Source organism: Callospermophilus lateralis, chromosome 11, assembly GCF_048772815.1.
Source record: "Callospermophilus lateralis isolate mCalLat2 chromosome 11, mCalLat2.hap1, whole genome shotgun sequence".
In the NCBI taxonomy this organism is placed as follows: domain Eukaryota; kingdom Metazoa; phylum Chordata; class Mammalia; order Rodentia; family Sciuridae; genus Callospermophilus; species Callospermophilus lateralis.
The window spans coordinates 4,799,408-4,823,489 of record NC_135315.1 but is presented as its reverse complement, the minus strand read 5'-3'; the positions used below and the strand labels follow the sequence as shown (position 1 = coordinate 4,823,489).

Genomic DNA, 24,082 nt, shown 5'->3' with positions numbered 1-24,082 from the left:
TGCTCAGCCTAAGGCCCAAAGTAGAGAGTGAGGAAGGGGCCAGGGGGTGAGATGAACCCTCCCAGGGCCTACTTCTGGTGACCTACTTTCCCCATCTAGGTCTCACACTGTTTTAACAGTAAAGGTTTTAGGGTATGTCTTAATAGTTGGTAGAGTCAGACCTCCTGGTTAGCTTCTCTTTTTCAGGTATTCCTAACTATTCTTACGTGTATTTATTCTGTGTGAATTTTAGTGCCAGTTTAGGCTCTAGGAAAAAAAATATTTTGACATTTTTGTTGAAATTGCATTCATAAATTAACATGGAGACAACTGACAGATTTATCATATTGAGTCATCTTTTCCAAGAACCAAAGATGACTGTTCAAATCTGCTTTTGTATCTTTCAGGAGAATTTTGATGTTTTCTTCATACAGATTTTGAACATTTCCTACCAAATTTATGACTAAGTATTATTATCTTCTTTGTTGCTATTGGAAATGGGCTTGTTGCACCTTATATCCCCTACCTGGTTGTTATGTCATTGAAGGCTGTTGATTTCTGTAGGTCAATCTTATGTCTGGTTACATTACAACATGTGTAATACAGAGTATATTCTGTCACATTCTACTCTATCATCTCACATAAGAACAGTGTTGCTGTTCTATTTGAATTGATTTCTCTCCTTTTGGGGGCCTTGCACACCGGGCTAGAGCTCTACCCCGAGCTCTGGAGAGTCCAGGATGCTCCTGTAGCGCAGGCTGGTCCCAGAGTCACGGGGCCAGGTGAGGCTCAGCCCTTCCTTTGTGGCTGAGTTTACTAAAAGATTCTATAAAATGACCTTCATGTTATGTGTATAGGTTGTACATGAAACAGATTAATTTGGTGCTCTGGGCTACTCATTGCACTCCTGCGTTGACTAGCTGTGTCCTGGCCCCAAGCTTTGGTGGCCCCAAGCGGTGTGAGGGGAAGCACCTATTGCTCTCCAGGCCAGGGGTGCTGCAGGGAGCTGCAGGCGCCCCCACCAGGCAGGGGCCTGGGAAGGGCGACCCTGGGCGGAGCTTCCTCCAGGCCACCTCTCTCGGGGTCCCCTCCGGACCGGTGCCCGGGTGCGTGATCCCCGTCCAGGCCTGCGCCCAGCAGGCCGGGGCGGCCCGAGGCCCCTGCTGCCCTGGCCGCCTTCGCCACGTGCACCCTCGCGGCCCCGCTGTCGGGCCCCGTGCTTCGGCCGCAGGTCCTGCCACCTGCACAGGCTGTCCCTCGAGGGGTCAACGTGGAGTCACTGCTGCGGCAGCGCGACGGGTCCTTCTCCCCCATTTCCCCATACGCCTGCCCAGGCCCGGCCCTGCCCAGATCGGCTCTGTCCACCCTAAGCCTCAGCGGCGGTGTGGACCAGGCGTGGCACCTCCTACCACCTGCGTGGGAGCCGGGAAGCAGAGGCCGGCGCCGCCGGGAACGCGGGCACCTGGGCGCCCGCTGCCGCCGCCTGCCGCGCGGGACAGGCACTGCACCGTTAGAGCACCGCAGATCCCGCCCGTCGGTACCGGTACCGAGTCCTCCTCCGCCTTTAACCAGCACCTTAGTCTTTGTGGGATCTTTAGAATTCTTTTGGGCTCCAGAGTACAGATCCAGGGCTCCAGGGATCTGGGGAACTGAAATGTCTCTGGCTGAGTGAGAAAGCAGGTGGTGGGAGGACAGAGGATAAAGGGAAAGGAAAACGAATGCTTTAGAATGAAGTTTTAATCTAATGAACTTTAGATGGAAATGTTAAAGGGTGAATTTTTAAAGGCTGAGATCATAATTCTCACACAAATGGAAAATAAACATGTCAAAGATTTCATTTACTCATTGATTAACGAAGGAGCCAGTAAGATGTAAAAACTGGTTCAAAGGTGAATCCCAGGATCAGACACACATTTGGGCACTCAGAAATGTGAAAACGAAGTTGTCAGTAGGTACCAATCTGGTGAGTATCCACGAGGTAACAAGTGCACCCTCACTGTGCAAAATTTACTTGCATCTCCATGGAGATGAATCATTTATGTCACTGTCAGTTTCCTACAACACAGAGTTGTCAAGTGGCTCAGAGACAGGAAAAGTACAGACCCTTCAATAATCAGATAACCCCTGGAAAGGGCCTCCAGACAACCTCTGGTTAAATCAAACATTTTACAGTTACTAAGTAGAAGATCTGCAATTCACACCAGATCTATGCATCTCTGTGAGTTCCAGCCCCTTTTTCTGTGCCAAGCAGTCCTCGGACAGTGAAGAGTGTTTTTCAGCAATGGGTGGTATTGGCCACTTCTATTTAATTAAAAAGTCCTTGGCCCCAGGCATTTCCTTTGGACCCTGCAGCAACCTTGTGAAAGATTCCAAAACCTCCACCCATCATTTGTTGTGTTGAGGGAGTTTTCTCCTCTGTGCTGGTGTTCTTGGAAGTCTTGAAGGGCTTAGAGCCTGGTCCCAGCCCTGGAGAAATGGCAGGAGAGTCACAAGACTCCCGCCCTGCCCTGGGTTCTGGAGTGGGTGAAGAGATGCTGGGACCCAGGCTCTGGTCAGTTCTTTGCTGTTTGGGGACGCTGGTACAGCCAGATGATACCTTCATCATGTAGGCGCTTCCAGACAGCTCTCTCTAACTTGAAGTCATGGTTTATGTAAAAGACCACTCGTTTCCAGGATTTGTCGTAGTAGTGATCAGAGAAACGCTCGTGGCCCTCGGTGATGAAGCCATAGGCACTCACCTAGGTAAAGGTCGGAGGAGAAATAGGATCTGTGGTGGCTGTCACCCAGGCTTCCTCTCATGGGCTGACTCTGTGGGGCCGTTATCCTGGTTCTCTGTCTGGGGGCCTGGGTGCAGGTGCTTTGGATGCACACATTCAGTCGTGCCCATCCTGGACAGAGGCGTGCACCCGGACCGGCTCCTGTCCTGTGCTGAGCAGGCCTAGAACTAGCCCAGAGCTATTCTCCAGTTACTCCTGTTCCTGAAGTGGAGCCTTACCTTGTCACAGAGGTGCAGGGCAGTGAGCAGCAGGAGGGCACCGGTGGTAGGGCGGTATATTCTCCAGTGGGAACCGTCCAGGGTCTTCGACCTCAGAAACCTGTAAAATACCCCAGACCCCCAACTGTCAGGAGGCTGCACGGACGAGAAACCCCTTCGCGGACTCTCTGCTCTCACCTGTTCTTCATGTAGCGGAGAAAGTCGGGATGCAGCAGTAGGTATCTGTCCAGTTGCAAGGCTTCTCGGAAAGCTTCCTGGGGCCTATGCCTGTGGTCAGGGATGACCGTTCAGGCTCGGTTACTGGCTCAGTGGGGGTCAAGTCAGGGTCACGGGCATGGCTGGTGCCCATCTCCAGGTGGCAGCCCAGGCTGTCCCCACCTGCCCACCCCTTTGTAGCCATTCACCTCAGGGTTCAGCCTGGGGGGGGTGGTGAGGGGCAGGAGGAGGGAAGTGGGTACCTGAACCAGAAGAGGCTCTTTCTCTGCAGGGTCTGGTTCAGGAGCAGGGCTTCCAGCCACTCGTAGTCTCGGGTGCCCTCTAGGAAGTGCAGATAGCGGATGTCCTAGAGAGCAAGGACAGCGAGATCCTGGGGTACTGCTCTAGGACTGTGGGCCGGGCAGCCTGGCTTTCACACCAGAGTGCCCTCTTGCTCTCTGCTGACCTGGTGTGGATGTCCTCTCTGCCCTTGTCCTTCATGTGAACAGAACCAGAACCAACCGCAGACTCTGTTCAGACCCGAGACGCTCATCTCCCCTCTCACTCACGGGTCCCCTATCCAGAGTCTGTGGCCAGGCCAATTCCTTCCTCTCTGCTCACCTCCCCTACAGGAACATGCCGGAAACCCCGACTGCCCAGTATGAGAAGGGACTGGGTCAGGGAGAAGGCGGTGAAGCCATAGAAGGATGTGCGGGTCCCCACGTCCTGTTCATAGCCTTTAATGACAGCTCCACTCAATCTGTACAGAAAGACAGAATGAGAAAGCACTGTGAGCAGAGAAGGGAGGTGTAGGCAGTTGGTGTGGGAGGACGGGGGCCAGGAAAGGGAGAATGGGGGAGGCAGTGGCTATATACTGGAGAGCCCCGGGTTCCACCTTGTCCAGACAGAGGCATGGGACACTGTGTCAGGTCCCTCGGAGCAGCCCATGTCTGCAGGAGAGGGCTGGCCAGGGGAGCCGGGGTGGGACGCCTTACCGGAACACATAGTCATGGCTGTCTATCTCCTGGCCCACGTGGGAGTTGTTCAGGATGCCCCCGTTGCCCACCACGGCACAAGTGACGCACCGCGTGCTCCCGGTGGGGAGGCCGGCCAGGAGCAGCTGCTGCTGGGGCACCGGAGGGAACCCTGACACCACCTTCTGCACCACTGGAAGGAGGAGGGGTGCCTTCAGAGCCTGGTTCTCCCAGGTCTGCTGGCCCCAGCCTCCCTCGGGTGAGGACTTACAGGAGTAATTGAGCTCCATGAAGCCAAAGGGCGGTGCAAAGTGCTCCAGGCGGTCCCACTCGCTCTGGTTGAAGTGCCTGGAGTCCAGGAAGAGAGTGAGGTTGGGCAGAAAGAGGTTCTGGAGCCACGATGACTTGGCGGCTCTGGTCTTCAGAGAGTCAGGGCAGGTCTGTGGGCAGCAGGACACGGAGGTCAGGAAGCAGAGGCTGGGGAGGGCCTCAGCGGGGAAGGCAAGGCCTCTGTCCCCTCTTCCAGCCCCGGGCTCCGCTGACCTTCCTCTCCCTTGTCTGGGCCCACTGGGGTCCTGAGGGGACCTAGGGAATGGGCATTCCCTGCCTCAAGGCAGAGGCACCTTCGCGAGTGGGAGAGGAATCGTGTGGCCTGTGTCCAGTGTGCTGTGGTGCCAGGGTTCAACTCTGTGTGAGAGCAGGCACATCTGAATGCTGCCCGCTGTGCCGGGGCGTGGGAAGACAGCGGTGGGGGTGGCTGAAGGGGAGTGAGGGCTTTAGAGGCAGCTTGGCAGGGAAGACCAGGCGGAGGGGGAGACTTGGTGCTGTCTCACCTCCTGCCTGAGGACCCTCCAGCCGCCTTCAGGACCTGCAGGGAGGGCCCTTCCTCACTCACACCTTCTGGTGCCGGGGGAGCAGGACTCTGGGGCCTGCCTTCCCTCCTCCCCCACGTTGGCTGTCATAGGAGGGAGGAGCGTGTGGAGAGCAGGAGGTGGGCAAGGCGAAGTCGGTGGGTGCTGCTCAGCAGGGCTCCAGGGCGGGAGCCCAGGGCTGGGACTCACCGTCTGCAGGCTCCCCCTGTCCAGGCTGTATTTTTCCTCAAAATCCCACCGAGGCTCAGACTTGAAGTTGGCAGCCTTCAGTCTCTGGCTTCTTGGCATGGTGGGGCTTGGGGAAGGGGCAGGCGGGGCGGCCAGGGTGGGCTTCTTCTTGGCCTGGACAGCTGCTGTCGTCCTCGCCCTTGATCCTGTGGTCACGCTCGGTCTCCTCATCGCCCTGGGTGTCGTCGTCACCCTCCGTCTCGTGGTTGCTCTCAGTCTCATCGTCGGCCTTGGCCTAGGTCTCGTGGCGGCTCTTGGTCTCGTGGCGGCTCTTGGTCTCGTCCTCGTTGGTGCTGCTCCTGCGGTGGTCAACTTTTTCTCCCTGATTCCTGGACTGAGCCTCTGGGCTCTAGTTGCCCCTTTGCTCCGGGGCGTCACTGTCCTTGCCGAGGTCAGCTTCCCCTTCTGGGCCTCTCTCCCTCCGGCTGTCTTCTTGTCCTCACTTTGCAGTGCTAGTGCCTCTGTCCTGGTAGAGGCCCTGTCCTTGTCCTGACCTCTTGGTGGCAATGTGTCCACCTTGGCTGTCTCTTCTTCCTGCCTTGTAGGTGAGGCTGTGCCAGGTGCCTGGTGGGCCTCTGTCCTCCTGCTTTCTGTGGCGCTGCGGGCTGTGGGCCGGGGGGTGTGTGTCTGGGGCACGGGTCTCCTTCGCTGACTTTGCAGGGGTGCTTGTCCCCCATCCCATGAGGGTCTTTTGTATCAAATCCCGAAACCTTTGTTCAGTTCTCTGTATATACTGATACCTGTGGAAGAGAGAACTTTTAGCAAAGAGTAGAAACAGTTCAGAAGCATGACTAGTGATTACGATCGTGCCTCAGGCCGACTTCAAACTAGTCTCCACAGGAGATGAAGGGGACGGTGTGGCCATCCGCAGAGATCACACTGCGCACTTTGTCAGTGCACCTGGAGATTTACCTGTGGTCAGGAGAGAGACCTTGGCAACAGCAAGCATTTGGGGTGCTGGCCAGAGGCCGAGACGGGAAGTGCTCCCAGGCTGGACCGCCCTTCCTGCACCTACACCTGGGCCCCAGAGAAGACTGCCATTCTGGCTGTGAGTTGCAAGAATGGAATGGTTCTGTCACCTAATATTTGTGTCATTTGATTAACTTCCTTTTTAAAAAATGAAGCACAGGCAAATAAGTTACATAACATCACTCACAAGGAAGTGGGAGAGGCACATCACGTACAGACCAGAGCTGCCAGCCTTCACGTCTTCTTTCTTTTGAGATGCTGGGGTGGAACCCAGGGTCTTATGCATGCCAGGGAAGCGCTCTGCTCCATCCCCAACCTGAACCCCAGCCCAACTTTGAAAGGTTTGCCTTACAGACTAACTTCGAATATCACCGAGAGCCAAACCCTTAAAAACAAACTTTTGCTGATTGGCATCATTAGGGAAAAAATATATTCTCAATGCGTATTTGTCAAAAGCCCACTCTTCATGCCACATCTCACATTAGATGTTGGCGATTGCAGGTGGAAGGCCTGTCCCAGCTGTGAGCAAGAGAAAGCCTAGTAAGAGCCAGGTAGGAGACACCTGCCTGGGTGTGGGGGCTGATGGAGCCCTTGGGAAGGCTGCTCTGGGGAGCATGGGACCGCTGGTTGGCTGCTACAGGGCAGAGTGGGGGCAGGGATGGAGAGCCATTGGCGTGGTGTGTGGGATCCTGGATTTGGAATTTGCCAGAAGACTTCCAGATGGGAGGTAGAGAGGGTGCTGAAGGAGGACGGTGCAATCTGAGTTCCATTCCAAAGGTCGTTTCTGGTGGTGGGGGCTAGTGTTGTGGCTCAGTGGTAGAGCGCTTGCCTAGTATGTGTGAAGCACTGGGTTCAATTCTCAGCACCACATATAAATAAATGAATAAGCTGGGTGCAGTAGCACATGCCTATCATCCCAGCGGCTCAGGAGGCTGAGGAAGGAGGATCAAGAGTTCGAAGCCAGGGCTGGGGATGTGGCTCAAGCGGTAACACACTCGCCTGGCATGCATGGGGCACTGGGTTCGATCCTCAGCACACATAAAAATAAAATAAAGATGTTGTGTTCACCGAAAACTGAAAAATAAATATTAAAAAAATTTATCTCTTTCTCTCCTCTCTCTCTCTCTTAAAAAAAAAAAAAAAGAGTTCAAAGCCAGCCTCAGCAACTTAGCAAGACATTAAGCAAGTGAGACCCTGTCCCTAAATAAAGTAAAAAACGGGGCTGGGGCTGGGGCTCAGTGGTTGTATGCCCCTGAGTTCAATCCGTGGTACCCTTATCCCAAAAAAATAATAAAATAAAGGTCCACCAACAGCTATATAAAAGGCCTTCTGAACCCAAAAGGAAATGTATTAAATAATTTTTAAAAATAAAAAAGGAGGCATATTCAGGATGCCTGGTCTGACTTCTGGCATGCAAGGGTTCAGCTCCAGGAATCGTGTTTCCTTTCTCTTTTTGACTTCTAAGTGAGACTGTGAGAGGTGTCAGTCACTTACATGTAACTTGGTTCAGGCGTCCTGGGAGAAACCTGAGTCTCTGACTTGAGGGGCCCCTGCACGACCCAGATGTTTGCAAGGGTTCCTGGGGATTTCCAGGTCCTCGGTCCCTGCCGCTGTGCTCTGGGGCTGACTTTCAGGCCTCCCCACTAGTCCTGGTCACATGTGTCCCAGGCTCCCTCCTCCTGCTGGAAGTGTTCTTCTGAGCTATGTTTTGTTAACAGACAGACTTACCAAGGCTACCAGGAGGAAAAAAGGAGGAGCAGGAAGCCTGCAGCCCCGCAGGCCTGAGCAAGGGTGTGAACACTTGGTTTATTAGCTCACAAGACTGGAGAACTCTCCCGAACTTTCTGGACTCTTGGTTTTCCTATCTGTAAAATGCACTGCTGGGAAAAGGCTTTGGGGAGCATGTAAAGGCACCTGGCAGAAAATGCAGCCCAACAGATATAAGTTCCCTCCCTTCTTCCCCCAGCTCAGCAAGCACAGCTAGGAGTTTGCTTGCCTGGTCTCCTGTTCCTCTGGTTGCTGCTCAGCTCCCCCACCCAGTCCAACAGTTATGCATTCATTTTTTGATTCAGCAGATATTTATTGAGCACTGCACAAGCTATTGGGGCCTCAGCGATGAGCTCAGCCAAACCCAACCTTCCCCATGGAGCCTGAGATATAAAGGGGAATGACAGATAGTCACACAAATAAGCATCAAATTGTAATTAGGAGCTGTGCTAGGAGAGCTGGGAACAAGGCGGGGTGCCCTGGACATCGCTGGACTGCAGCTCTACTTCCTGCAATAAGGTTGATGCTGAAGCCAAACAGGTGTTGATTCTGTCACATTTTGAGGTGTATGTCTGTTCAGGGAAATGCCATCTCTCAATGCCATCTTTTTTATTCTGTTACAAACTCTGAAGAGGCAGAAGTCACCCTGGCAGCCCTCACATCATGCTGTCACAGTGCCACATCATGCCACATCAGGGCTTATGAAAGGCCTTCTGAACCCAAAAGGAAGTGGATTTAAACAAAAGCATAATAGAATATGAAATAGTTACACAGGACATGAGAGAACTGTCACTCAGCAAGCGTTTACCGAATGTCTATTCTGTGCAAAGTACTGTGTAGTTACCAGGAGCACAGACTGAATAAGGCATGGACCTTGGACCCATGAAATGTCCAGTAATTGTTATCAGAGGCAGAAGACAAAGGCATCCTTATTCTTGGAGAAATACAGGGCTGGTTCCAGACAACAGGTGAGGCAAGCAGATTACCTTAGCTAACCTTTCCTCCCAAGGCCTCCCTCCAGGCCAGCCAGCCCTCCTGGGCTCCCCGCCTGCCTTTCTCAGCCAGGAAGATTCGCCTTTGCATTTGTCTGGTCTTCCTGGAGGGACACTCTGGGTTCTGACTTTGAAACTGACCTGGGGCCTAAATCCCTTCAAGGGCGATCAAAGGCTGGCCTGGTGTCCTGACTCCAGGGGTCCTGCCTCCTTGGCACTTCTGCACTTTGAATATGCCCCTGTAGAAGGTGCCTCTTCCTTTGTTGTGTGGCCCTGAGGAGTCTTTCAAATGTTGGGTAGTTCAGACCAGGAGGGAGAGGCCCTGGGGCAGGGTTGATGGAAAGGCTAATAGGCTTCAGTCCCGATTCTTTTTCATTTCTCATTTTCTGGCCCTGGGTTCAATCCCCAGCACAAAAAAAAAAAAAAAAAAAAAGGAAAAGAAAAGCAAAAATGGGGCTGGAGTTGTGGCTCAGTGGTAGAGCACTTGCCTGGCATGTGAGGTCCTGGGTTCAATCCTCAGCACCACATAAAAATAAATAAATAAAATAAAAGCTGCATTTACAACTAAAAAATATATTAAAAAAAAAAAAAGCAAAAGGGAAACTTATTCCAAGGGTAAGTGTCTCAAGGAATCAAGAGCAAGAAGTGGGGGCGGGGGTTGTGGCTCAGTGGTAGGGCGCCCGCCTGGCACATTCAAAGCCCTGGGTTCTGTCCTCATCACCACATGAAAATAAACAAAGGGTTTTTTTAAAAAAAATAAAAAGCAATAAGTGGTTGCTCCCCCAGGAGACTGGAACCCGAGTCTCCCTCTGGCTCTGTTCTCTCTCCTGCCCCCTCTGCGTTGGTTTCTCTCTTTCCAGGAGTCAGCGCCGGGAGCCTCCCCTCTTCAGCCCGCATCATGGATGAATGTAGCCACCTGGTAACCCCCGTCCTAGGGGCTTGACTCTTTGCTCCCAGATTTTTAATCTTGGTAGAAGGACTTGGGTTCCATTTCCTACCCAGTGGTCTGGGTCACACAGTATGTGACATCCTAGGGTCCACCCTCTGCACAAGAGGATGACCATTTCAAGAGGAAGAGGGGCTTATAGGCTGGGTAGACACCCCTGAAGTATCCATTATGAAAGAATACCATTCAGGGTGCCTCGGAAGACCCAACTGGTCCGGCTGTGTCCTTGGTGACTCACTCGGTTGATGGAGTGGGAGGGTCGAGAGCTGCCAGGATGGGGCTGAGACTCACCTACTGTCTGGGCTCTGACAGTTCAGCACAAGCTCCAGCCCAGCTGTTGGCTTGGTTCATCAGGCAGCTCTGGCAGTGAGGCCCTGGTGGACTCACCCGAACCCCGTCGGCTTTCTCCTCCCCTAGAAGTCTTGGAGAGTGTTTTCTCCCAAACTCTTAGCACCCTGCTTGAGGAACTCTGGTGAATAACGTTTTCCTAGCCTGAACATTTTCCTGGATGTTGCTGTCTGGCCAAGGGCACCAACAGGCAGCGGCTGGGAAGAGAATGAGGCCGGTGGTCTTCCGCACCGCAGACTGGGCAGCACGGACAGCCGGCCCTCTGCATAGCGGTCACACGGCCCCTGAAGACATACAACGTCCCTCTCTAGAATCGGTCTGGAGGCAGGAGTGGCCCAGTGACACCCAGAGAAGACAGTTCTGTCTGCAAATGCTTCGGTTGCTTGAAAACTCGTTGACATTGTGCAGGAAGTCACAGCAGTAATCCAGGGAGTGATATAATTATCTGATTTAAGTTTCAATTATCAATAATTAAACACACCTATGATTGTTAGGTTCACAGGTGTTTATACAAGCATTTCCTTATTGTTACACATGGATTTACTGAATGCTAAAGTGGTGTGCAGAAGCTGAGTATCCTGTTTTCATTTGTTCAGATTCTGAGCCATGGGCAGGGCTGGGGCAGGAGAGCACTTTTCTATTAAGGGTATCTAGTCCAGAAGGACAGGGGAAATATTTATGGACCACACTTAAGCAAAAATAATAATAATAATAATAATAATAATAATAATAACAATTTCATAATTCTGATCTACTGGGGAGGTAAGAAAAAATATTGCATTTAATCATCATGAGGCTCACACAGCTCTATTTGATAAAAGTAGCACATAGAAGAATGTTTCACTGCAGTCTCCTCTCTATTGGTAAAAACATCACCACAGGTAGGCTGGAGGCAAAGAAATGGCAACAGGTTCAAAGTTCATTTATGCCTGAAGTCATAAAGCAACTTGGCAACCAAGCAAGGTTTTCCAGAGATTACAGCCTACAGACAATGCAGGACGGGATCCAAGGCTGTTCGAGAGGCTGTCTGAACTGAAATTTGAGAATACTACCCCGGTCAGTGGTCACCTGTAATGGCGGCAGGAGTGGATTACTTCTGGAGCATAGGAAAGTGGTCAAAAGACTTGTGATTTCCACAGTAGTTTTGTACCTGGGCTCCCGAGCTGTGGTTCGGGGACTGAAAGGGGTCCCAGTCAGCTGTGTCTGCTAGTCTGTCGTCATGAGTGGCCAGTCACACAAATGGGCGTCCCCTCACGTCCTTGAGTCCTGGGCTCTCTAGGCAGTCCTGGTCATCAGCTTTGCCTCTCTGTCCCTCCCTGTGATGCCAGTTCCAGCTGTTTCTCCTGGAAGGGAGGCAGACCCGCCTTGGCCGCTCCTGGGTCGCCTGACTCCTGCTGTCTAGCCCTATTCCAGGGGCTGCTCCCGCCCCACTCTCTTAGCCAGACCTGTGGGTTCCAAGACTCCCCTGTCCCAGTCCCCCCTGGAGTTTGGTGGCTCTTTGGGGTCTCCTTTCCTATCTGAAATGAAAACAGCTACTCTGCTTTGCTTTTCCAACTAGCAAGCGTATTTTCCCTGGAAATCCTGAAAAGTTTTAGATGATTTAAAGGTTTTGAATGATTTTTCAGTGGCTGCTTCAATGGCTAAAAGCTGTACAACTGCCTAAATTACCTTTGTGTGTTGAAACATTTGCTGGAAATCCGTGTTTTGTTATTCTGAGTGTTCTTTTTCAGGTCAGAGCTCGTTCATTTGAAGAGTTACTAAGGGGATGATGTATCAGGGGAAGAGGAAACCTTTTAAAAATAAAAATTGTTTTAGTTGTAGTGGACACAATATCTTTTATTTTTATGTGGTGCTGAGGATCTAGCCCAGTGCCTCCCACATGCTAGGCGAGCGCTCTACAGCTGAGCCACGACCCCAGCGCCCAGAGGAAACTTTTGTTTGCTATGAACCCTTTAATCACAGAAGGGGAGATGCTAATGGGGACAGAAGAGGAAGAAAAGGAAAAAATTCAGAGGAAAAAATGAGGAAGCAATTCCCGAAGCACACCCTGCCTAGGGCTCCTCAGGCGCTCTCTGGGAATCCTGTCTCCTCACTGGACTCACTGGGCCAGAATGACAGTGAGTTGGTTTGAAAGTTGGGTGTCCTCTCTCCATAAAACACACATCCTGTCCACTGGCAGGGCTCGCCCCTGACTCCCAGGCCTGAATATTGTGAGAGTTTAGGAGAAGATGCAGAGTAGGGGTGGTGGTGGACAGGACCAAGCCATGCAGGGAGGAGGTGTTTTAAACAACAATGGCAGATACGGTCAAAGGGTCTTCAGTCCATGGTGCTGGGAAAGCTGGATATCCACACAGAGAAGAACGAAATGCGACCCTCGTCCCTTCCAACTGACAGCAGATCAAAGGTGCTGGGGAAATAGCCAGTGGCACAACTCCTGCCTAACGTGCCTCAGGCCCTGGGAGCCACCCCCAGCACAGGGGAAAAGCGGAAAGGATCAAAGACCTAAAGGTAAAACCTGAAGCTGCGGGAAGAAAACATATGGGACATGTTTTAAGACATTGTTCTGGGCGATTAATTTTTTGGATAAGACCTCAAAGGTACAGATGACAAAGACACAAATAGACAAGTGGAAAAAAAAAAAACAAAAAACAAATAGACAAGTGGCATTATATCAAACTTAATATGGGGCTGGGGCTGAGGCTCAGTGGCAGAGTGCTTCCTAGCATAAACGAAGCGCTGCGTTCGACTCTCAGCACCACATATAAATAAATGAATAAAATAAAAGGTTCATCAACATCTTAAAAAAATTAAAATATGCTCTGCACACAAAGGAAACCATCAATGGAGCGCAGGATGACATACAGAATGGGAGGAAATACTGGAAACTATCCATCTGACAAGGGATTAACATCCACAGAAGAAGACAAGGCACTCAAACGGCAGCAAAAAACGTGAATCATCACTTGAAAATAGCAAATGATCTGAACAGATATTTCTCAAAAGAAGGTACACAAACGGCCAAATATGTGAAAAATTGCTGAATGTCATTGGTGATGAGGAAGGCAAACAAAATAGAGGTGATCTCAGCCCAGTTTGAATGGCTATAATAAAAAAGGCAAAAGATCACCGCAGCAGCGTGGACGGATTCCCCTTTACAGAGAACGGTCTGAAGGCTCCTCAGCCAACTAAAAATGCCGCACCATAGAATCCAGCCCAAGGAACTGAGATCTGTGTGATCAGAGACCTGGGCTCCACGTTCACTGCAGCTGTATTCACAAGAGCCAAGGCATGGAATCGGCCAAGTTTTCTCCAATGGTGGATGAGGAGGTGAGAAAAGGTGGCGTGTGCAACAATGAGAGGTTGGCCAGCCGAGAAATGGGGGTCTGCCATTTGTGGCAACATGGGTGGGACTGGAGGGTGTTAGGTAAGTGAAATAAGCCAGGCACAGGAGATACACATGTTCTCACCACGGGAAGCTTCAGAAGTGATTTCATAGAGTAGAGAGCAGAGTAGTGCTCAGTAGTGGGAGGAAGCATGGCCAGAGAGGAGATGGACACCAAAATGCCACTAGATGGGAGGAGTGAGGAGGAGGAGGAGTGAGTTCCAGTGTCCACAGCATGGGACCACTGGTCGGCAATGACATATATTTTGTAAAGGGCTGGAAGAGAGCTGTTTGAAGGTTCCAACACAAAAACGTGATACATCCTGCCTGGCCAGCTGCTGGGGGCAAGTCACCAAACCCTTTGAGCCTCCATTTCTTTTTGCATTAAATGGGATTCTTAATACCTGTCTCATAAAACTTACGATCCAATGTGTAGAAGGCACTTTATTTTCCTTTCCACATTTTTTAATGGTGCCTTATGGAGATACAAAATGATGTGATTTGTTGTTACAGATCCATGCATATCCATATATGCACACAGGATAACAGCATAATTTGGTAAAAGGCACTTTTATTACCATGCCGTACTAAGGTAGGCTGGTCAAACTCGGACAGTTGTCAGTTCTGGAATGACACAGTGACACTGTCCCAATCAGCTTCCCTTTGGGTCTCCATGTCCAGAAAGGACACTTGAAAGGAATGATCAGCCCAAGGCTGGGGGTAAACAATACGTCACTGACAGCACTTAACCACTTCAAGTTGAGAGGTCAGAGGACAGCAGGTCAGCCATGTTATTCAGAAACGTGGGGTCAGTGCCAAAAGAAACAGCAGGATAGTGGAGTAGTAGCCTTGGGGATCAGGGTCCTGGGGTGGGGAGGGCACTGAGGGCTGCCCTGTGGGAGGCAGGCCTCAGCATGGCAGCCTTGGTCTTTAGAACTGTGCATGTCTTGTTAACAAACATGAAATATTGAGGAGAGGGGCTGGGGTTGTGGTTCAGTGGCAGAGCGTTGGCCGAGCACATGCGAGGCCCTGGGTTCGATCCTCAGCACCACATTAAAAAAAAAAAAGAATGAATAAATAAAGGTATTTAAAAAAGTTCAAAAAAATATTGAGAAAAACTGAAAACAAAATGAGACATTGAAAATCCCATGAGAATTAGAAAGCCCCAGGCAATGTTTATTTGGCAAATATTTTCTTAAATGACTGGCCATATGCCCAGCATAGGACGTCTGTTAGGGACCAATAACTGGGTCACCCATCTTAGAAGCTCAGTCTACCAGGGAGACGGACATGAATATCCACAGCTGCAACAGGTGTTACAGGCGTGACGGCCTCCGTCACATGTGTGGGGGCAGTGGAGACGACTCAGGAAGACAGCTCTCTCTGGGAGGCCTCTGCAATGGGAGTGACACCTAAATTGAGCCTTTTTTCTCCTGAGTCTTCAGAAGTGAGGGAGGAAATGTGTGCTCACTGCAGACGCAGGGGTGTCAATCTCCTATAACCCCATCCTCTGCAAGAACGCTCTGTCAGTCCCGCAGGCGTGAGCCGCCAGGTCCCTGTCCTGAGCAGTTGTCTAGTGTTCTGGAATGTTATTTAACTATTTTCCTCCCTGCACCCCCTCACCTCCCCTAGCAGTTAAGAGTCTGTTCCGTGTTCAAAATTTGGTGAAATAAGGCCCGAGGTTGTGGCTCAGCGGTACAGCGCTCGCCTAGCCGGTGTGAGGCCCTGGGTTCCATCCTCAGCACCACATACAAATAAATTTTTTTAAAAAAATTTAAAAATTGGTGAAATACATAAAATGTCTTGGAGAAGTTAGGAGGGAGGGGGACTTACTACTTCCCGCTGCCATTGTTCCTTCCCTGGAGACTTGCTCTGGTTGGGGGAGGGGAGAGAGAAGGGAGAGCAGAGACAGGGGAGAGATCTGTGTTCAGGGGATCAGAGGCCACTATCCCCTGTGGCAGTGATCTGGGGGTCTGACACTTCCCCAGAAAGGAAATGGTTGTGTGCAGAGCCTTGGGAGATGGGACCACAGACAGTCCAAGCCAGGTGGACCTGGGGGGAGCCCAGGGAAAGGACAGTGCTGCTCGACAGCAGCTCCACCAGGGGCTAAGAGTCTGCTGCCCTCCCATGCTTGGCACCGCTTTAGGTCCTGGAGCCCTTGGCAACATCCTGGGATGGGCCAGAGGGGGAAGAACGCTGAGGTCAAGTTCTCCTGCAGCCTGGAGAGGTCCAGATTGGAAATCAGGAGGTCAAAGAAAATAAGGTTGTGTTTCTTATTCCAAAACAAAATAAAATGGAAAGCAGACTCCATAGCTGTGTTTTTAAAGCTTACTGTCAATTATCCTCTCTAACATATTCATACCAGGCAGAGAGGGTGGCTTTAGATCACATCTGCGCATCAGCCTGCAAAACCTAGCCTGGGACCAACACCTTCACAGTTTGATGCACTTGACTCTGTCCTAAGAAGATGTGAGAGGTGGCCAGTAACCTTGGTCTGAGGTCACAGAGCTGCTCGAAGTCCCTCTTCTTCACCCCTTCCTCCGACCTCCCTGTGGCCTAGTCCCGCAGATCTGGCACTCTCGGCTCGCTCTTCCTGTCTGTACCGTCCCTGCTCAGGTGTCCTGAACTCTGGCCCCGTAACTGTCCCCCGTCATCCAGGACATCCAGTGGCAGAGTAACCTGCATCTAGCACAGACGTGAGCAAGTCATCCCGAGCTCTTAAAGTTCTATAGCATAGAATAACGTCTGTAAATACTTTGGCCTGCTATTTAAGGGCATGAGTTTATTCTTTCATCAACAAGCCTTTATCTATGCTCCTGTGCTGTGTTCAGGACATGCTCAAAATAGAGGAAAATAGAGAAAATAGGAAATAGAGATAAATAAGAGGCTGCCCACAAGAAATGCGTGCTCTGGGGGGAGACGAAACAAAACTCTGGGTTTGTTGAACCTGAGGAGCTGAAGGGCAGAGCCTGGTGTTGGGGCTGAGAGTCTGGACGGCAGCCAGCTTGCCTGGGATACACTTGTGACCAGACTGTCCTGGGCACGTTATCTTCTCTGTAACGGGGAGTGGTGGTGATGATGTATCTACCTAAGAAGCCTAATATGCAGCAGCCGCCGAGACCAGGCCTGGCACACTGCAAGGGCCACACCGGTGCTGGTTGATCAGCCACCGATGACTCCCTCCTGAGCATTCTGGGCCACCGCTCACACTGTTCCCTTGGTTTGCATCATCCCTGATGGCTGAAATGTCACACAGTCATTAGGCTTCTCCGTGATGTTCTCACTCCGACTCCCCCTTGGACTTGGTCCTCCCTATCTGCTTCGTGGCACTTGTCACATGTCCTGCCTGCTGCCTACTTTGTATGTCTCTCGTTTTCTTTAGACTTTGCATCTCTTGGGAGTCAACACACAAGGGAGATAGTGGAAGAATGGCATATGGAGCCAAAGTCCCCTAAGTTCAAGTTTCTGTTTTGCTATTTTCTGGTTGGGTGGAATCAGTGTTAACCTTTTTGAGCCTCATATTTGAGATCTTTCAGAAAGAATAAATACCCTGATGTTGGCTGTCTACCAAGGAGTACACAGACAGCTCCTGGGTAGAGGGTGCTCTGGAAACATCTCCAGTTCTGAAATGTTAATGATGTGTCGTGAAAGTGGTTGTCGCCTCCTTTATTTCGACCCTCATAAATTAAGGTAAGCTTTTTAAAACTCCCTTTCATGTCTGGTTTTTTTTTTTTTTTTTTTTTTTTGGTTCTGGGAATTGGATCCAGGGGCACTCTTCCACTGAGCCACATCCCCAGCCATTTTTAATAAGTTTTATTTTTAGAGAGGACCTCTCACTAAGTTGCCAAGTTGGCCTTGAACCTGTGATCCTCCTGCCCCAGCCTCCTGAGTAGCTGGGATCACAGGTGTGTGCCATTGTGCCTGGATTATGTCTGGTTTTACTGTTACCCTCTTCCCAGAAGCACTGTGGGACCAAGACTGAGGAGGGTGGACCGTGGCCAGTCTCTAAGGTGCAAAGTTTGTGGTCACGTTTGCCTCTTCCACTCTGCTTCCTGTTCCTTTGATATGCCTCTCGATGTCCCCTTTCTTTCTGCTCCCGGATTCTCTTCGCCTTGAGATTCAGCGGTTAGTCTCCCCCTGTTGGACTTTGTGTCAGGTCATTTGCTTGGGAACTCTCTCTGTATCCCACCCTAGATTGCCACCGCTGGTCAGGCCAAGATGGCACCCACTCCACCTTCCCACCCACCCAGTTCACCTCTGACAGACTAACGGCCTTCACATACCAGTCTCATGAGCCACCGCTGCCCGCATGCCCCGTGCAGCAAGCCTCTGTCCCCACCCTGCTGCAGAGCCGCTGCTGCCCAGCCCTTTTCTGCTCTGGGGCCAGTTTGCTATGGCTCGTCAAGGCCAGAGGACTCGTTGAGGTCAGCCCCTTGTTTGTAGGATTTCCTCACCCACCCACACGCCTTTCCCCAGTCCCTCATCTGAGCCCTGCTCGTCTCAAGTGCCACATCCTCTGAGAATCCTTCAACAGAGAATTTCCAGGGAGTCTCTTCCAGGGACTCCGTATGGCACTTGGTTCTTCTGTTAACCATTTGGGAACTTAATTATGTAAACAGTTTATTGAGCAGCATAATATGTTCCCTTTTTCCCATTCCTTAATGGAATCGGAAATATCTCCAAAATGTCATAGTCACTTTTGAGGCTGAAAATTCAGTCTTAGGAGGCTGAGGGTGTAGCTCAGTGGCAGAGCGCTTGCTTAGCATGTGCAGGGCCTGGGTTCACAGTACCAAAACAAAACAACCAACCAAAAAACCCGAGACTCAGATTATATTGTAATTTTTCTTAGACCCCCCGCTCTCTGTCTCTCGCCCTCGCTCTCCCTCATGTCTCTGATCTCCTTGAGAGCTCCAGGTGTACTACGTGGTTCAGAGCTCCTCTCCTGTTCCCCCTTGCAGCCAAACCAGAGCTACAACCCTCTCAGCTGCGGGTAGGGATGGGGAGACGGGGATGAGATGAGGGGAGTTTGGGGAGATGAGGGAGCAAGGGAGGGGGCGGCAAGATCATGGCCAGGCAGGAGAACTCTGCCCACCTTTCTTTCCTTCTGTGGTGTTGGCTGGGGTGGAGCCAGGGCCTCGCAGGTGCCGGGCCAATGCTCTACCTCTGGGCGGAGGCCCGGGCTGCCCCCTCTGTCAAGGCTCAGCTCTTCTGAGCCTTGGCATTATTACTTGAGTGCCCACCTGCTGGTGTGTGTTGGGAAGGTGTCTCTGCTCACCCCGAGGCTCTGTTTGATGGCAGGGACCTGCTGACCTGGTCTCACTGTCAGTAAGCATGGCTTTTCTCCAGGAAGGGCCTTCCTGGCCTGACCCCTGCTGCCCTGGCAGCTGTCAGCATTTCCACACTTTTTCTGGGATGAGTGGTCTCATTACTTGGCTCCAGAAAGTAACCGGGCAGTTTCAAGGCTCTGATCCGCAATCCCTGTAGCACACGAGCCACAGGAATGACTGGGACGGGCAGTGTGGCTCCGTCATCTTCCCCACACATCACCCTGCCCTGAGTCACAGTGGCCTTTGGCCTTCAGAAACCTCTAGACCAGACATCTCCTGGCCACTAACCTCTGCCCTTTAACTCCTGGGGAAGGTGGCCAGGAGCCCTGTCACCAGCAGCCGTTCATCTGCAGGACAGCGTCACTTTGCAGTGCTCCCCAGGAGAGCTGCGCTGCTCTAGCATCTCGTCCCCTCACTATCCTACTTAAGCTTGATGGATTTGGGTTTTGCTGATAAAAATCAAGAGTCCTGGAGAATGTTCATGTTCATGTTCAATTCTGCAGGATTAACTTATTCAACATAAAGGGGAAAATGCAGGAATATTAGTAGAAAATTAAAAAGAAAACTTATATGATTTGGGGGTAGGACTTGTTTTCCTAAAAATTGCACAAAAAGCCCAGTGACCATAAAGGAAAAGATTTATCTACATAAATATTACTTCTGTATGAGATACAATATCACAAACACGGAATAAACATTGGGCCAAAGGAAACATTTGAAGCATTGTAACATATAAGTCAGAAAGAGTTAATATGCCCAATACATGGGAATCTCTTACAAATAGGAAAAAGAAATAATTTACTTTAACAAAAAAAAGAACAAACGATATGAACAGAGCATTCATGGAAAAATACAAATGATTCTGCTACTCGGGAGACTGAGGCAGGAGGATCGCAAGTTCAAAATCAGCCTCAGCAACTTAGCAAGACCCCGTCTTTAAATCAACTTAAAAAAAAAAAGCGGGGGCCGTCGGGGGCGGTGGCCGGGACTGTGGCCCAGAGGTAAAGAAACTCTGGGTTCAATCCCTGGTACCAAAAAAGAAAACAGAAAAGTACAAATAATTAACAACTTTAAAAAGAGCCTTAGCTTCCCCAATAAACTGATAAATGAAAATTACCTATAGAATGGAAACCCCCAAAGCATTGAAGCTCCCCAGGGTGGCCACATCTGGCCGAGAGCTGACCTTCTCGCCCCCTAGTGTTGCCTTTGGGGAAAATGCTTTGCCGTCTCCATTAACATTTCTTATGGCTGTAATCATTGTCTTGGCAATCCCACTGCAAGAAATCCCTCTACAGAAATGCTACGGAAATGTACAAAAGGAAGTGAAAAATGAGTGACAATCCGGTTGCCCACCCCTACGTCCAATATCCCTGTGCTAATCAATAGGGCTTGGCTAAAGAAACCCTATCAGTTCTGCAAAATGCTATGCAGCTATGAAAAAGAAGGGAGAGGGAGTGGGGCTGGGTGTTATCTCAAGCAGAGCATTGCCCAGCATGCATGAGGGCCCTGAGTTCCATCCCAGCATCATAAAATCAATCAATTAATTAATGATAATAATAAACAGTAGTCTATGTAGCAATAACATGGAAAAATGTCTACCCTAAGTGTGATTTTAAAATTGCCCTGTAGCCAGGCCTTGAATGCCTGTAATGCAGCTACTCAGGAGGCCAAGGCAGAAGGATCGAAAGTGTGGAACCAGCCTGGGTAACAGCGAGATCCAGCCTCAAAATCAAACGGGCTGGGGAAGTGGCTCAGTGGTAGAGCACCTGGGTTTAGTCTTCAGTGCTGGAAAAAACAATTGTCCTGTGGCACAGTAAGTACGGTGGGACACACAGTTGAAGGTGTTTCATAGCATAAAGGAGACCTACATGGGATACAGGGTCAGAATACCTGGGTTTAAATCCTGGCCCTGAGACATTCTAGCAGTGTTATTTAGGTGACTCAGCTTAGCTCTCGGTGTCTCAGCATCCTCATCATAACGAGAATTCGCTAATGAACATAAAGCATTTAGAATAGGGCCTGGCACACAGTACTGCTGTGGAAGTGTGAGCTGTGATCATACCAAGGTATTAACAGTGATCAGATGTGGGGTGTCACGGGGTGACCTTCACTTCCTGCCTCTCTTCTCTGTATTATTTTTAACTCTGTGAGAACACACATGCAAAACCAAAAGAAGAAAAAAAAATTTTTTTTGAGTCTGGCTCACTGCCAGAGGTGTGTTTATTTTCTAAGAAAAATGGCTCTGTCTTTTTGGAGGACCAACTTGGGGCACAGCATCAGAGCCGCCTCCCTCCGTGGAGGCCCCGTTTCACCGACAGACTTCTCGGGGTGGCATGGCTTTAAACAAATGGAACAGCCGGGACGCGTCTTTGGCTCTAGGCCTGTGAGAGCCAACGCTGAGGCTGCTGGCATTGCTCACGGTCCCAGAGGGGAGCTCAGCCCATTTCCACCTGTGCTCTCTGCTGACCGCTCCACGAGTTCTCGGCTCCCGCCTCCCTTTCTGCCCCACAGGAGCCTGGTGGTGTCCCTGGACCTTGGTTCTGCCACTGCCACTATCTCCTCCATCCCCCTGGGGTCCATTTCCCTAGGGTCTTCCCGACCCGTGGTTCTTGACATCTCTGATCTGACACCTTCACAAGTGGCTCAGAGGTCCCAAGGCTCCCTGGGCCACAGTGTTCAGTCCCCCTCAGGGGACAGGAGGAACCTGGAAGGGAGCGACTCTTACCTGGAAGGCTTCGTGCTGGGCTCCTTAGTGAAGGAAGGCAGGGTGAGGAGGAAGAAGATCAGCGCGGCCACAAGCCAGGGCCACACTTGGCCCAGGCGGCTGAGTCGACTGAGTCTCCGTGGGCAGGACCTCATGCTGGTGAGTGTGGGGCCCTATAGGGGATTTCTCCATATCCTGGGGCTGGATGTGAACAGGGAAGGGCTCCCCGCCCAGGCCTCGGGTCAGGGAGTGTGCACCCTGTCTTCACCCGGAGCCACTGTGGTGAGTGCGGAGGCTATCAGTCTCTGCCAGGGGAAGAGGAACCGCCTTCACTGCTTTATGAAGGCTTATAGGCTGGCGTGGCTGCAAGGAAGAGAAACTCCTTTTGTTCAAACAAGTTCACCTTCCTTTTCTGTCTCTGAAGCCAATTTCTGAATGCAGAGCTTCGAGAGGACTACATCCATGAGAAGCAAGCTCACTTTATCGAGTTCCTTGATCTGCTCGCCTCATCCCTAAATGGGAAAAGCAGAGGCCCGTGCCTCTGGGCTGTCACAAGGACACCCGAGATCACCACATGCAGTGGTGCCTTGTTTATGGGAGGCACCGGCTCTCGGTCACCTTCCCACCTTTCCACCTTCCTCCTCCTCTTCTGAAACCTTGTGCACTCCGCCAGGCACCCACGGTGCATGGAACCCACCGTGTGAGGCTTCACGGGCCCCAGGGCGACTTGCGCAGCCACAGGAGGGACCCTGGTCCTCCCCATTTCTCAGTTAAGGAAACTGCTTCTGCCAGCCAGCGGTCACACAAGACCACAGTGCGCTGCTGGCTCCGGGTCCCCATCTGCCCAACCCAAAGATTGCATTCTCCACCGCTGCCCAGCAGCCCTCTGAGAAATGAGCACTGCCTTGATTTTAGGAAAAAAAAAAAAAGAAAGAAAAAACAACCTATTACTCTTGAGTGAAAATTACAACCCAGATCAGTGGGGTGGAATAATCCACAGTTCACTTCCCGGTTCTCAGGTTCCAGCCCAATGCTGCCAGGAGTGTGAGGTCCAGGAAAAGACACGTTTTTAGGGGAACTGACTCTAGGCTTCATAATTCTTCTGCTTGATAAATCTACTTTTATCTCTCTCCTTTTTAAACTAAAACTTTCGACTTTGGCCTTCTTTGTAAACCATCCAGCAGGGCGTGTGAGAACTTCTATGCAGATAAGAGTTGTCAAAAGGTCATTTGCAGTGAAAAGTGAAGCAAGAAGACGATTGTCATTTCCTTTCACTCGTGAGAGAGGCAGACCAAGAGAGAATGGTCAAGAGAGGGTGCAGAGGCTCAGGTTAGAGTAAGAATTGTTAAAAGGCATTGCAAACTGGGGCAAAACTGGTTTTTCCACATCTTCTGTAACTTTTTCAAGCTGAGTTGGGTGTGAAGGGCTCTGGAGAGGAGTGGGACTTTTCCTGGAGGACCTTAAGCAGGCCGGCTGTTTCACCTGAGTGGCCACCGCTCGTCACTTCACGGCCTCCGATCTTCCCCTACAGACAGAGAGTATGTGTGTGTCTCCGGCGCCCACAATTTTGAGTTGTAAATCTCCGAAAGGCCAGGGGACAGCGGCTCCTCTGGAGGGATGCCCTGCACCAGCAAGCGTGGGTTGGACTTCTTGAAAAGTGTCAGCCATTGGATCCTCTCTGCTCTGAGGGACATTCGATGGCTTAGAGGAATACTGGATTAAGTGAAAGGCATTTCAACTTTTGGGAGGTTGAAAGCCCCACAGTGGAGCTGGTGGTGTAGAGGAAGAAAATTACTTTTCCTCTGCCTTTCTAAGTTCTTGGAGGGGACCCCCGTCACAGGTGGCCTGTGACAACTCCAGCTTGTGTAGGATTGTCAACTCACATGGAAAGTAGGTGCTGGGGAGAGGCAGGCAGAGGGGAGACAGGCAGGAAATGCGTGGGTGCAGCGGTCACCTCTGCAGAGTGCGGCTGGAGCTCCCTCCACCTGTCACCATTCTTTTTCTTTATAAATGTGATTTTCCTTTGAAAAGGACGACTTCAACTCTGCTCTTAGACCTTTTTCTGGGCCTGCTGTTTCTCAAAATAAACAGTGGAAAATAATTCTGATGCCAAAGAGGCATATTTTGAGGGGTGGGGGGGCATATTTTGGTCTTCTACCTTGAGGGGCTGTGCTCAGTGCCCTTCTTATGTTCCTGATCTTCTCAAATTCTGTACTCAACCTCCTGAGCCGCTGGGATTACAGGCGTGCCCCACAGAGCCCAGCAAGAGCCCACTGTTAAAGAGGATATCACAAGCAGATGTGTTCGATGTTCATCATTGTGTCTGGGCATCAGATGAGACATTATCTCAAAAAGGATGCAGTCCTATGTAAGCCTCCAAATAAAGGCACCAATACAAACTGTA

At 50.8% G+C, this 24,082-nt stretch overlaps 1 protein-coding gene across 1 annotated transcript; it reads right to left on the bottom strand.

Annotated features, from left to right (window-relative positions):
* Positions 1–2,414: 2,414 nt before the first annotated feature.
* St6galnac1 (ST6 N-acetylgalactosaminide alpha-2,6-sialyltransferase 1) lies at positions 2,415–21,934 on the bottom strand. Its single transcript, XM_076870781.2, is given in 10 exon segments — positions 2,415–2,717; positions 2,975–3,074; positions 3,152–3,241; positions 3,433–3,536; positions 3,791–3,929; positions 4,165–4,336; positions 4,415–4,583; positions 5,205–5,774; positions 5,776–5,983; positions 21,700–21,934. Coding segments are annotated over 10 exon segments (1,872 nt in total). The 5' UTR covers positions 21,834–21,934; the 3' UTR covers positions 2,415–2,531.
* Positions 21,935–24,082: the final 2,148 nt, after the last annotated feature.